Genomic DNA, 15297 nt, shown 5'->3' on the forward strand with positions numbered 1-15297 from the left:
TTACATTTTTGACGTCTCTTGGTTTGTTCGTGTGGATCCATGAAACCCAATATCTGCAAACCTTCGATGCTCTCAGCACACACCACTTGCCAATTGAACGGTTTCCCAAGCTCTTTTTTTTTTTTTCTTAAATTGCTAAAGAGGATAACCATTCAAAAATTATTTTTGGAATATTCACTTTAGTGTGATATTAGTTTTTTTAGTAGATACTTAAATTGCTAATTCACAAATTTCAAATCGGATAATATTGGCCTTTTTATTACTTTTAATTAAATTTTTTATATACTTATTGAACAAATAAATTTATAATAAATTTTATTGTAAGTTAATTAAATAAAAAACTATCATTACAGAATAAATTAATCTTCTTTAAAAATGACAAAAGGCCAATTTAACTGAAATGATTTTCAAAAAGTTTTAGAGAATAAAAAATTACTATAATACTATATGTACAAACGTTTTTTAGATTGATACAAGTCCAACAAAAAAATTTTAAACAAGTCAAAAAGTTTTTGTAATAGCACATAAACTTTTATATATATATATATATATAAATTTTTATACATAATACAAAAATTTATTTGATATAACATAAAAAAAAATTTGTATTAATTTTTTTTGTGTTGTATACTAAAATTTATGTGTTTTGTATCAAAATTTTTATGTTTAATATCGTTATTGGATATATATATAAGAAAAATAATGACCATAATTATGATGATGACAATAAAAAAAATGAATAGAAAGAAGAAAAAAGGCGACGGCAACAGTGATAAAAAAAAGAAGTAAAACTAAGGCTGGGTTTGGTAAAGTTTTTGCTTTTTAAAAGTAGCTTATGAAAGCTGTCTTTTAAAAGATAGCTTTTTAAAAGCTGCAGCACTTGCGTTTGGTAAAATCAAATTAAAAATGACTTTTAATAAGTACAAGCACCACAATTGTGTTTGGTAAAACAGCTTTTAAAAGTTGAAAAAATTATAATAAACATGTTTATAACAAAAAATAATTTCTTTTTTCAAATTTTTTAAAAATTTATATAATATTTTAAAATAAAATAATGTTAAAATAAAAAATTCATAATAAACATAAATATAATAAATAAATTTTTTTATTTTTTAACTTTAAAATTTTATATAAGTATCATAAAAATTTATTTTATCCTAAACATTATTACTAAAAATACTAAATTACCTAAATCACTATAATTTATTTTACATATGTAATATACATGTTGTTATTATAATTTTGACTAATGTTCATGCAAAGAAAATTTTATGATTGGTTTTCATAAACCAGATCAACCTCTTCCCGTTTCAAAGAACAGAGAAAAACAAACATAATAGATCTACTGAAAAAATACAAAATTAACACACAAAAAAATAACATAAATAGATAGAAGTTCATACCTAATATGTGATAGAGATGTATTTGTATTGAAATTTGTGAAGATTAGGTTGAAAACTAAAAAATATATGAAGATTGTGTTAGAATTTGTCAAGGTTAGGATGAGAAGTTAGAAATATACGAGAATTTTAATGGCAATATAATAGCGGGAAATATGTGCGGGAAAATGAAAAAAATTTGGTAAGCATAAGCCAGCTTTGAAAAGCTCCCTCCTAAGTGCTTTCAAAAGCACCCCTAACTTTTAAAAGCCGTAAGCACAAGCACTTGGACTTTTTAATTTACCAAACGCAAAATAAAGTGCTTGTGCTTTTAAAAAGCACAAGCACCTCTTGAAAAAGCTTTACCAAACTCAGCCTAACTTAATTTAAAAACGCTTAGGCACTTATTTTTATTTAAAAAATTATTAAAAAATAAAATATCTAATCCAAAATATTTTAGAGTTTGTTCTAATTTTTTAGTCGATCTATAATATCAATATTAGAACACATTATTTATTAAAAAATAAGCATATACCAAATCGGAGTAACTTATATTAGTGATATATATTTAATTTAAAAGTTAAATATATTTATTTTTTATTATATAATAAATAAATAATAAATATTATCATTTATATTTTGATAATTTCATTATTTTTATAAATTTATACAAATATACAATACAAAACAATTAGACGTGATTATGTGTAGAATAATATTATAAAAATAGGGGGATAACAATATCATTTTCCTAATAAATATACAATGTGTTTAATAAAAAGTTTGTAAATGTATGGCATGTGGAGTTGGATATTTGTATTGCCTTGGTTCGGTAATATTCTATTCTACTTAGACCCATTGCATTCAATTTTTCTTTTTAAGTTCGGTCAACTGCCAATTGCATTTTTCCTTCTCTTGCATTGTCCCCTTCTTTTGTCCTTATTTTCTCTTATTTTTTTGTTTTTCCTGAAAAATGTTATATTTAATTGATTTTTTCATAAAAAGACGTTCGTCTAAGCCTATGATATTATTCAATGACGATTGACGACTATATAAAATTAGTTTATATATATCTTAAAACAGTAACGCTGTTGTATCATGTTAGAGATAGCCATGAATGACAATCATAATTGAATGCAAAGGAGATTTGGACAAATCTTAACTCAACCTTTTAATTTTTTCTGAAGATATAATTTCTGGGGGGAAAAATAATAAAGGTTCAACTATAGGTCTTATTCATACCCTGGTTTAATGCTAAGGTCCAGAAATAAATGAGGGGTCCAATCTAAAAGATTGATCTTCGCTCTAAACCGACCTTCTCTCAAGAGGTCGGTTCTTACTACGTCTTGCTCTAAAGAAGTCGGGGATAAAGATTAGCTGGCAATAACACTCATTCAAATAAGTAATTGCCCCTAAAATCTCTCAACCCACTTCCAGGAGCCATATCCCAACTTTCCTAAGATAACTCCCCTTAAAAGGTAGAACTACTTCAACGGTGGTTATTGATTTACCACTATAAATACACTGACACCCCTCAAATATCACTAAGTCCCAATATTCTCTACTCTCTAGACCTGCTTACACCATTACTAACTTAGACATCAGAATGTGTTTACAGATACCACCCCCCATTTTCTCCCACGTACAAGTCGGATCTGCTCGGAGGCTTCATTCCAATAAAAAAAAGAAAAGAAAAACATTTATTGCTTTTCCACTCCTAAGGCAAATACTATCTATTGATATGCAAGCGGTTATGAATATTTGTGGTGGTTTGAAACTTTGGGCCCATCTTTGCACCTAATTCAATATGGAATTAGGGATATTCAGCTCATTTAGACCAACAATTAGTTTTTAAAAGAAAAACTATAAAGAGAAAGAAAGCCCAAAACTTCTGTTTTATTGTTTTTTCCATAGAAGGTACAAGGATCTTATGAGAAAGGAAAGATAGAATTTACAAATCAAAAACTCTAGTGACCAACCGTTTTTAGTAATTTTGGCTATTATTTAGTTAGTATAAATATTAAATTATTTTTAATAAATAAATTTTATTAATTTATTTATATAAATTCTGAAAAATATGATGTAAATCGTATTGATTTATGCGTGTAAATTTTTGGTAAATATATATGCAAAGTATATATTTTTTGTGTGCAAGCATCTGTAAATATGAATGTAAATTATTACTGATCAAGTATTGACCCAAAATAATATTTACTCATCATATAAAATTGTTTTTTACTAATTTAGAAGTGCCTTATGGGCTATGAGCTTAGATTTATCTAATTTTAACATAACTATGTTCTCTAACCAAAAAAGAAAAAAGAAAAACATAACTATGTTGTTAATGCCTTCAAAGTTCATAAGTCATGCCCACTTTAACCATGCGTTTGTGTGGAATATCAAATAATTTTTCACTCTGCCTCAAGTTTTTCTTCAAGAAGTTGTAGGCATAATCAATCAAAATCCTCTTTCCAATGTTGGCTCCTTTGCAAGCAACAATTTCATTCTCACCAATCAAGTGAACAACACCATCTTGTGATGCCTTTTCAACTCTCTCTATTTCTTTCTCAATTTCCTCTTGTACTTTCACTTCTTCTTGATCATCACCATTTTGGGACTTCCAGAACTCATCAACTATGAACTGCTTCAATCTTTCAACCAAAAGCTTCTCAAAAGGCTCTTCCTCGTTGCGCACATCCGTGTATCCATACCTCACAACACACCTGAACACATTGAGTTCCTTGGGGTGCACGCGACGAAAGAGGAAGCGCTCTTCCGTTGGAACTTTGCTAATTGGCAAGGACTTGATGGAAACAAAGATAAGAAGTGAGTGCAAGGCAGGTACATTGGCCACATAGTGCTTGAAAATTGGAGGAACACCTTGAACTAACTCTGAATAGAACATAGCTAAGCCGGGTAATCTACACAAACTTGTGTTGCAAGCAATCTCTTTAACCTTCTCTGCAGAAATCTTGTGATCCAATTCATAGTAGTACTTCCTTCGGTACACGTTGTTCCAAACATACATGATGAACATTAGAACCGCCGCGAATGCAAGGGGAAGATACCCCCCTTGGTCAAATTTGTATAAGACTGAGCTTAGATAAACAACTTCCACAGAACCAATGATTAGCACATAGCTAATGATCAAAAGTATATGAGTCTTCCATATCATGATCATGATTAGTACTAGAAAAGCAGATGTAAGTGTCATTACAAACACCACTGCTATCCCTGCATTTGCACAAAGCAAACATACACATATACATTAGAACAATACCAATTCATTCTTATTTTTGAACTGAAAGAGAGTGTGAGTTATTGTTTACCATAGGCATTGCCAATTTTTGTAGTGGTTTTAAATCCAACAGTGATGGCAATACATGCAATCATAAGGATGTAATTGATTTCTGGAATATAAACTTGTCCTTCGTGCTTGCTCGATGTATGTACAATTTGCACACGAGGGAAACATCCCAATGACAAGGATTGTTGGATTATGGAGAAAGTTCCTGAGATCATGGCTTGTGAAGCTATAATTGCTGCCATAACAGCAATAACAAACATTGGCCAATATAGTTTGCCTGCAAAACATAGTAATATTAACAAACTATCCTCAATTAATTACTTCATAACAACATAATCAAACATATATTCATTATTATTTACCTGGTATGGACTTGTAGAATGTGTCACTAACAAGATCATTATGCTTGCGAAGGAAAGAGGCTTGTCCAACATAAGCCAAAATCAGAGCAGGGTAAGTCACAGAACACATGCTAATTTGTACGGATGGAACTGTGAAATGTCCAACATCAGCAAATAGTGCTTCAGTTCCTGCAATAGAATAAAATCTAAACATTACTTAACTAAGTTAAGATTTTGTTAGAAATATAATCATTCATGTTGCTTTCTCCTGTCAGCTTAAGTTTTTAGGAGAAGTAGTTTTATACGTACCAGTTATGGCGAGCACAACACCACCAAGAGAAATCCAAGCATCTTTCTTGTTCCTAATGAAGTAGTCAACTATGTATTTTGGATTTACTGCTTTAATAACAGAGGGATCATACTTGATGAAATTGTAGAGACCAATGCCTGCGATGAAGGCAAACCATATACAGATAATAGGAGCAAAGGTGTATCCAACTTTATCAGTTCCAAATCTCTGAGCCATGAAAAGGCAAACCAAGATTGCCACGGATATCAGAACAACCACATCTGTGTACAATCAACACAAGTTGCATTAGTTATATATTAATTTTAAGTATCATAATAATAAAAATTTTCAACAGCAAAAAGCCAGAAGGTATTAAAACATTCATACTTTCCATTTTTAAATCCTTAATATGATCTGAAAACCATATCAAACCGGTCGCTAAACCGGTTTAGTTTGAATAAAAATTAGTTGATAACAAATCAGTCGAACCAATTCTTTTAATGATTAACTGATTTAAAATAATATACACACAAAAAAATTAATTTTTTTTAAATACAATCAACTTCACACGAAATTATTCACTAAGGTAACGTTTATTTTTGGAGACAGGACACAGAGACATGGACAGCACATCTTTAAAAAGTGTTTGAAAGCAAAGACATGGACACTGAACATATTGTCTCTGAGACAGTTTTTTATACTTTTGTGTCCACTCTTTTTACGAAGGACAATGATGGCACGGAATTTGGAAGAGAGACACGGACTTTTTTTATGAATTTTTTTTGTCTATATACTGGATATTACATTAGTGTCCTATCCATTATATCCAAACACAATACACAAAACATAATTTTTAATGTCTCTATTCTATTGTCTTTGTCTCAGTGTTCTGTTCTGTCCTGTCTTTAAAAACAAACACTACCTTTAAATGAAAAGTCAAATCATTTGACTGCTTAATTATCAATTTCACGTAAAATTGACGGCATCTGAGTTTTCATCTTTATATATACACACAAATAAAAACTTGCCGTTGTTGATGTTAGTAGCTGCTTGCTTGATCCCTCCAACAGCAGATAAAACAGAGATGCAAGGGGTGAGAACACCATCACCAATGACCATGGAAGTGCCAAGCATGGTAGCAAATAAGAGGAACAGCTTCATGAAGTGACTTTTCTCAAGCGCACACTTAAGCTTGCTTGCTCTCTTCTGACGGTTATTTGGCAACTCAAGCTGGTAGTTCGACACGTCAGCATCCTCCACTTGTTGATTCGGAATAAGTCCCACTTTTGCATAACGACATATTAGAGAGTATAGAGCAAAAGTCCCTCCTGAAATTTTACACATTTTTTTAATATAGTCTTAATAATATGATATTATTTATTATAATAAAGAATGAGAGTGTATATATACCGTCGCCATTATCGTTGGCCTTTAAGACCACAAAGACATACTTAATGAGAGGGATGAGAGTAATGGTATACAAGATCAAGGAAAGAACTCCCAAGATGTCATCGTTGTTCTTGATACCATCAGTGAATGTGCTTGAATACACATACAATGGTGATGTTCCAATATCACCGTACACTATCCCAATACTTTGGAACGCAAGTTGAAGTATCAAACACATAGATGGCCCCTACATAAATAATTAATTAATTAATATCAGCTATCAAAAAGTGTTGGTCTTTAATTTAATGTTTGTGTTACTAGTTAGATCAATTAGATTAATTATAAGTAATATCCTAAATTAGTTAAACGTTTTAATTTCTAATAAATTTTAACCATTATATCACTGTTAAATAGTCAAATGTTTTATTTTATTAGAAATTAGAAGAAAAAAAGTTGATAAATTAATTACTATTATTGTTTAATAAAGATATAATAGTTACAAAAAAATTTAAAATTTTTAAATTTTAATCATTATATTTTGTGAAACTATATGAAGTTATATGAAATTAAATATCAAACATATGTACTTACTTTTGCGGCATGCGTGCCGGAGAATCTTTGAGATGCCAGTTCCAGAGAGTCATATCTTCGCAAGATTTTCGAAGAAAGCTGCTTCTTCTCCATCACATCAGAAGCTTCTTGTTGTTCCGTCTCTTCATTACTGTTTTCAATTTTCTCCACATCCACAACTACAACATCATGATCTTCTTCTACCGGCATTTTGATTATTTGGCTAGTTGCACAACTAATTAATTAATTAATTAAATGAAGCTTAGGTTATTAATTAATTAGAGCCTTCCGTAACCAATCTCTCTCAAATTAAGAACATAGAGAAAGAGAAAAAGAAGTAGCATGCAATGCTAGTTTGGTTGTGGAAACTAACAAGTACGAAGGGTTTGTTTAAATAGATGTAGAAGAGAAGTGAGACAAAGAAAAATAAATAAATAAATAAAGCTGCTTGCTTAAATGTGGTGGGAAGGTGCAAACGTCGCTGTCAACATGCAATTTAACTTTGACTTTGCAAGAGTGATTATTTATCTCTTAACACGCACAAATGAATTTTCCACAACAGTTTATTTTGCTTAGTATGAAAGGTACTGAGAATTGAAACAGAATTACCTAAAATTAAGGGATTGTGAATGAATGAGTGAATGAATTAATGGTCCGAACTGGAAAGTGTGTGTTCAAATGCTGATTTTAATCTAAAGAATATACGTTATTGACGCGTTATTGTACTAAACATGCAAAAGATGCACGTGATGGGCACGGGACACTTGTGATTATCTTTTGAACGCCGCCGTTTCGTGCGTTAAGCTCATCAAAGAGTCAAAGTCATTGGTCACGTGAATAATTTATGTAGTTTGGTGTGTGTTTATTATTAGACATATCAGTGTCTCAGCCAGCCACTTATTCAGACTTGTAACTGCCATAGCTTTTGCACATTTTTGGGTCCCGTACGTAAATGTTGTTTTCTTCGGCATTGTCAAATGTCATACTAGACCCTTTGTTATATGTGAATGTTATGGTATTTAAAAAGTGATGTCTATTTATTAAAAAAAATTAAAAATAATATTTAATTTAAAAATATAATAATAAATATTTTATAATTTATACAAATAATTAATATGTTAACAGAATTTTAGTACATACGTTTATAATTCATGAAAGGATCTATATTCATGTATGAACTTCCAACAAAAGTGAGAACCACCAAACTCCTCATATCAAATAGTAGGTCCTAGTTGGCAAGATACTTTAATTTTGAAACTTTTTTAACGTTCCAAGCTATTACACCTGTCGCTAATACATTGAATTTGGAACACTATCTACTACAACAGATAGTGATTCAAGCGGAGATTAATTTGATCAAGGATTTTTATGCGTGAAATTATCGTCTTTCTTGAATTTTATAACCCCCCATTAGCGGAATATATCAAAGTGATGATGATTAAATATAAAGAAAAGAATATTCCTTTTGGGCGTGAAAGCATGTCAAGTCAAACTAAGTTTTAGAAACAACAATATTATTAGTTAGTAAATATTATTATTTTAGATTAATATTTAGTTAATAATAATTTATATTCATATTTATTAAAATTTGTACTAACGTTGATCAGAATTTATATATAAATTTATAAAATGTATTTATTAAAAATAATGCAGTATTTATAATAAATAAATACTAACTAAATTTATTAAAAGCTCTTCGCCCCAAGAATTTATGATTAGAAAATATCTTGCGACATTGTTTGTGCAATAGTAGCAAGTTGGCATATATGTGTAATTTTCCTCATAAAGTATGAATACAATGAGCTACATTTCAAGGATATGATGACGACTTTGCAAGAAAGGAGAAACTGTAAGGACTAAGGAGAGAGGGACCAATAGCATAACAAGTTGCCTATTTATGTTTCTATTATTGAGACTGCAATATTTTTTTTTCCAGCTGCAATTTTGACCAACTCTCCCACTTTCTGTATACAACGAACCCACACACCAGGGATAAGAGTGGATCCCACATAGGTATTTTCTTTTCATTATTACTATCCCTACCATTATTTCCGTAGTATTATTTTCATGCGTATAAGGTCGGTATTACGTGCATGATTATTCAAAGAAATATTAAATGAAATGTATACACAATATTATGTATACACAATGTAATTTGTCATGCGTATAAGGTCGGTATTACTTCTATATCCATGCACTTTATGTAGTGTGAAGGCAAAAGTGTCACGCATGCAAATAGTATGAAAATATAGATCCATCGTGATTAAATTTGTCAACTAAAAACTATTATGTATACACAATAATATTTAGAATATAATAAAAAATAAATTTAAACAGTTTCAAACAAAAACGGATTTCCGAATACTATGGAAAGAAATTTTCGGTCTTATATGTGTACGCAAAAGAACGTGTCTCGTGTCCAAGCAGGAAGCTTGTGGTGATTGGATTTCTGAGACAAAAAAATTAGAAGTATCTACAAATATTACATAAAAAGAACCTTTAATATGAGAGCTTCTTATTTAATAATAAAAGGTTAACATAAATCGGACAGCTAAGTTTTAAGGAAGATGTTCATAAAGATATTTAAAACGTCTTTTTTGTAAAAATGCTTATATTTTGTATTATTATTAGACGTATTAATTAATTTGTTATTTTAAATTTTTTAACAAATTAAAATAAAATCATTTTTTTATAATAACAACAATAAATTCATTTTTTTTAGAAATTTAATTGTATTTTTAAATTTTTAGGAATTTAAATGTCCACAAAACAAAAAATTAAGAATATATTTGTTTTTTTATCAAAAAATTTAAAAATATTTAATTTAGATTGTATAATTCGATCGGATCAAATCAAGTCTAATAATTATAATGCAAATAATTGGATTTATTATTATTGCTATAATAAACTAATTTTATTCTGATTTATTAAAAAATAAATTATTAACCAGTTTTATAAAAATATCTAATGATAACATGACAAACGTCTTTTTAAAAAAAAAAGATATTTTTAATGTCTTTATTAAACTAGTCTCCAAATTTTAATACCTTAATTTACTAGTTACAAAGAAATCTAAGACGAAAATTGACCAAAAGACAACGGGGTGCGTTATTATTGTGATATCATCATTTTATAGAGTCATTTTCTCTAAAGAAAAATTGTAATTAACTACTATTTATTTACTTATTTCTACCTTATATACACAGTCAAAAACCGTAGGCATTACTCTTCAAACATAATACAAAATCAGCTATCAAGAGCTTATCTTATACCTTATGGGGCAACGTATCTTCGGTTTTGGACCTTAACGAAAGCTTGGGATTCAAGAGGGCTTCTTTGCCAATTGCCATTTGAATTTAGTTCATTACAAAATATACAACAATTCCCTTTCGGACCTTGCATTTACAATACACCACAATGGAGGAAAATGTGGTGCTTTTTTGTCATGAATATAATGAAGACCGGCATTGCATGTACGATAATCCAGCCCCAAAACAAAAAATCAAAAAGCACGTACCTTGAGTTATCAAATTTTGGCTGTTCTAGTGACCTTGTCGAAAATTGGATTCTCTATCAACTCCCGAGCAGAAGGCCGCTTAACTGGATCAGGGTCCATCATGGCCTAAAATACATTAATCACCAAGAAAAAGAAAAACAATGTTAATATACCAAAGCAAGCAAAATATACATCAGGACTACTTAATTTAAATTGGATTACTCAACAATAAACATCAAACATTAGTACAAGCAGTACTTATCACAAAAAAATTGCTAATATTTTATAGTTAGAAAAACTTTTGAGACCTTGGTGCAACGGTGCAAGCATCGGCAGAATTCTTTAGAAATGGATCAAAACTGGACAGATAAAAACTGAAAACAAAATGTTCCTTCAGATTTAAGATGAGGGAATGTACAGAACCTTGAGCAAGTTTTGGAATTGCAATGAGTGGCCAGGCAAAAGTGGTAGCTTTCCCTCTTTAAGATTAAAAAATTGGCATCCTGATTCTGGCAAAGGCAATCGCCGAATGAACTCATACACAGAAGCTCCCAAAGAAAAGATATCAACTTTGTCAAGGTGATCATAATTATCATTGAGGATTTCCTGAGGCATATAACGTGCATCTCCCTCCTCAACCAGGAGGCTATTGTCAAGGAGAGTTGCACATCCAAAATCACCAAGTTTATATACACCATTTTTGACATAAATATTATCAGGCTTGACATCTAAATGAGCTATTCCCTTCTCGTGTATAAACCGCAGTGCATTGGCAATCTATCCAAAGATGCATAGGAATTAAGAGAAATATGGATTTGATATAAACATATGGAGCAACGAATAAAAACAAAGTGAACTTTAAGGTCACCAAAAGAAAATTCACCTGATATAGAGCCTCTAACACTTGTCCTTCTGTAAGTGATGAAGAGCATTTGTTTATGGATAAGCTGTGATCACAAAGCTCCATCTGAATATACAGCTGTTCATTTTCAAACCATGAAGAGTAGTATCCCACTATGTTTGCATGAGAACCTGCAGAGGAACGATGGAAAATAAGATTCAGAAGAACATAGTATAAAAGCCATTATATAAAACAAGAGTTAAAAATGTAATATATACAGACCTAATGCAGCCAATGCTTGAACTTCCATCAAAGCTTTTCTCCTGCATTGTGAAAAAATCAGTGTGCAAGTGACTAAAATCCTATCAAAGAACCACCCAGAAGCGTAAAGATTCTACCTTTCTGTTTCCAGTCGTAACTGTCTGGCACTGCGTTTCACAGCATAAAGGCACCCATCTATTCGTTTTAATACTTTGAAAACACTACTAAAGTGCCCTCTACCAATTTGCTGAAAAAAGAAAAGTTAAAAATATAATCACCTACGTTGAAGGGCAACAAACATTGGAACATAATACCAATCCAAAACAACCTATGATAGTTACAAATTAAGTTAAACATAATGGTATACCTCAATCTCATGAAAATCAGTGCGATAGCGTGAAAGACCATCATCACCAGTTATTCCAGGGAAGAGACCTGCAATTATAACATTATGCAGTTAAAAAAATTAGAATGGGTGTGATTAAAAGCCTCATCTGTACAATAATGTGTTTTGCAACAACTCTACAGAAATAACGTAAAATTACCAGTGAATGAACTGACCCAAACTATACCTGCACATTTTATCCTTTGGTTTCCAAAGGGGTCTGTCTCCTTTTGTGAAACATCTTTCAAATATGGATTCTGGATGCAGGGAGGAGGCATAACCCTGCAGCGCAATGCAACTGCAGAATGTGACACATAATTTTGGGCCTTTGGTTTATCAGCTGCTACTGTTTTCTCAGCAGCTACTTCCTCCCCAACAGAGTCCTTTCCAAGTTCAACAACTTGTTGATGGTCACCAGAAAAGTTTGGGCTGAGAGGATTAACTGAGATAGCATCTATGACGAAGAGACACATCAACCAAAATAGTTACTAAACTTGGGTGATCGACAAACATGAAGCAAATAGAATAATCATTTCAATGGTAAGTAACTATGCTTATGTTATATGTATGAAAATGGCACTTAAAACTTTAATCTCAATGAAATGTCCACTTTCCATCCTAATTCCATAAATTTGAAAGAAAAATAACGACTATTACAGAGTTTCCAATACTGAAACTACTTGGATCACATTTATATCCGTTCCAACGAAAAAAGCATAGACAATTACACACACACGTGTCGCATAACATAAGCAATTAATATGAGTAATGCGAGCTATCTATGGATGACTGCAGTTCATATCACAGCACTACTAATTAATAATCTCCACACAATGATCATAGAACTACAAATTCAAAGTTTCAAACATGCAATGGACTCAACGTGATTATATTGAAGGAAAAGCATGGTAAAATAGTCTTACCCAATCGGCACCTCTTGCTTTTTGTAGTGTTGAGCTTCTCCGGTGATTTAGGGCAAGGGGTATTTTCCTGCAGACCACAAACGACAAAAAAAAAAGGTTTCATTTTTCAGTTATATTTGAAAGCTAAATCTAAACCAATAATCAATCATCATCATTACCATATTGAAATCCAAGCCGTTGAAATTCTGATTATCCGGCGTAATATAATCCGGAGTGCTGCCTCCACAAAACAAAATAACAAAGAAAAGAGTTGTTTGATAGCGAAAAATGGAAACCGATATAACCGAAAAGGGAGAAACGTTTCGGAGGAGCTCACCAAAAGAAGTCCTGGCTAAGAATACAGTCTCTGTCGTCGGAGGCGTTGTTGTTATCGTTGACCGCGGGAGGGTTTGGGCGGTGAGATTCAGCATCTAGAAGGCTCTGGAAGCGGGAAGAAGGAGCGGAAGCAGAAGAAGAAGATGGAGGATGAAGGAGTGGAAAGAGAGAAACTTGACCTAGCTGAAGCTGAAGGTGGGAAGTGGTTGAAAGAGTACCCTTCTTCATCGTGAACTTGCTCCTCTCCTTCTTCCCAATCCTCTGGCTTTTCCTCTTCGTCATCATCCACCAAAACCCAATGAAATCGAATCGAATGAGTTGTGTTGCGATGATCTGATACTGTCAATGTATTAATAAACAATTAATTTTTTTTAATTAGCCATTAAATAAAAAAGTGGAAATTGGAGAAAAGCCGAGTGTTTTTCAAATTCGCGCGGGTTACTTTTTACATTGGCGGTAGGTTGAGGTGTGGGCATGTCCATTTTTGGATTACTGGGGATTCGATCATGGCCGTTCAGTTGCTTTCATTTGGGGCATTTGGATTTGTTGGACGGCAGGATCGGGGTTGTGGTGGGAGGGTTGCGTCGTTTAGAGTGCACACGTTGTGCTGCGTGCTGAGTAAGCTGCTGCATCCTCTTTCTGTGGGACCGGCGAGGTGACTGAGTGAACTGAGAGAAGTGGTGGTGGGTGGTGAGTGGTGAGTAGTGCGTGATAACAGTGCTTTTATTGGAAAATGAGTGAGCACTGCGCATATGCCCTGTGGCAGCTCCCATTTTTGGTTTGGGAACATCTGTTTTTTATATTTTAAATTAAATAATATATATCAAATAATTTTAGAATAATATAAAATTTTCTAAACATAGTTTATAATAGGAGTCAAGTACTTTTTTCCATTTTTAAGGTGTTGGGTTAAAATTAAAATTATTTTTTATTTTTTATTAATATTATTCTCAGCGTTATTATAAAATCATCATTTTCTTAATTTTTTAAGTAAAATATCCTTCATTATCATCGTTTATCCACCACCTTCTTTGTTTCACTGTTCATCTCATCTTTACCATTTATACTACCACCTACATTACCATAGCTTCATCTGCTGTTGCAGCTAGTTCATCAGAAGGAGAGAAAGAGAAGTGATGCAAACAAAGAAAGGGACTGCTGTTATTGGGTCGTTGCTGTCACTCAGTCGCCATTGTCACTAGATTGTCGCTGGTTCATCAGAGAGAGAACAGATGCGAACAGAAGGAAAGAGGGGTTGCTGTTGTAGGGCTGCGACTACTGCTAGGTCGTCGTTGGTTCATCGGAGAGGGGGGAGAGATAAAGAGAAGCGATGTGAATAGAAGGAGGGATGGGATGCTGCTACAGGGTCGCCACTGTTATCACTTGGTCATCGCTGCTGCCGCTGGTATATCGAGGGGAGAGAGAGAGAGAGAGAGAGAGAGAGAGAGAGAGAGAGAGAGAGAGAGAGAGAGAGAGAGAGAGAGAGGAGAGGAGAGGAGAGGAGAGGAGAGGGAGAGGTTGTTGTTGCTGGGTCACCGCTGCGCCTTTTCTCGCTAGTGACGTCTTCTTCTTCTCGCCGGCAATGTATATGGTAGTGGAAGTGGTGGGGAGAGATAATGATGGAGAGTATTTTGATCCAAGAATTAAGGAAATTATGATTTTAATAATGTTTTGTAACATTGAGGATGATATTAATAAAAAAATCGGGGGCGATTTTGATTTTTACTCAAAAAGTTAGAGATGAAAAAAGTACTTAACCCTTTTCGAGGAAAAGATCATGTGGGCTAGAGTTCCTATGAAT

The 15297-nt window shown here is 32.3% G+C and overlaps 2 protein-coding genes across 2 annotated transcripts; both read right to left on the bottom strand.

Annotated features, from left to right (window-relative positions):
• Positions 1 to 3573: 3573 nt before the first annotated feature.
• Positions 3574 to 7936, bottom strand: LOC112758340 (potassium transporter 5). Its single transcript, XM_025806987.3, has 7 exons — positions 7297 to 7936; positions 6727 to 6952; positions 6345 to 6644; positions 5337 to 5597; positions 5049 to 5216; positions 4709 to 4963; positions 3574 to 4613 (listed from the first exon to the last, which is right to left on the bottom strand). The coding sequence occupies exons 1-7, from the start codon at positions 7483 to 7485 to the stop codon at positions 3730 to 3732; spliced, it is 2283 nt and encodes a 760-aa protein (XP_025662772.1). The 5' UTR covers positions 7486 to 7936; the 3' UTR covers positions 3574 to 3729.
• Positions 7937 to 10590: 2654 nt separating this feature from the next.
• Positions 10591 to 14246, bottom strand: LOC112758760 (wee1-like protein kinase). The gene is made up of 11 exons (XM_025807502.3): positions 13939 to 14246; positions 13498 to 13835; positions 13340 to 13397; positions 13182 to 13248; positions 12446 to 12712; positions 12241 to 12308; positions 12011 to 12120; positions 11895 to 11935; positions 11655 to 11803; positions 11195 to 11548; positions 10591 to 10897 (listed from the first exon to the last, which is right to left on the bottom strand). Exons 2-11 carry the CDS (start codon positions 13779 to 13781, stop codon positions 10802 to 10804), a joined length of 1494 nt encoding a protein of 497 aa, XP_025663287.1. The 5' UTR covers positions 13782 to 13835; positions 13939 to 14246; the 3' UTR covers positions 10591 to 10801.
• Between the last annotated feature and the right edge of the window lie 1051 nt (positions 14247 to 15297).

This window comes from Arachis hypogaea, chromosome 16 (genome assembly GCF_003086295.3).
Source record: "Arachis hypogaea cultivar Tifrunner chromosome 16, arahy.Tifrunner.gnm2.J5K5, whole genome shotgun sequence".
In the NCBI taxonomy this organism is placed as follows: Eukaryota; Viridiplantae; Streptophyta; class Magnoliopsida; order Fabales; family Fabaceae; genus Arachis; species Arachis hypogaea.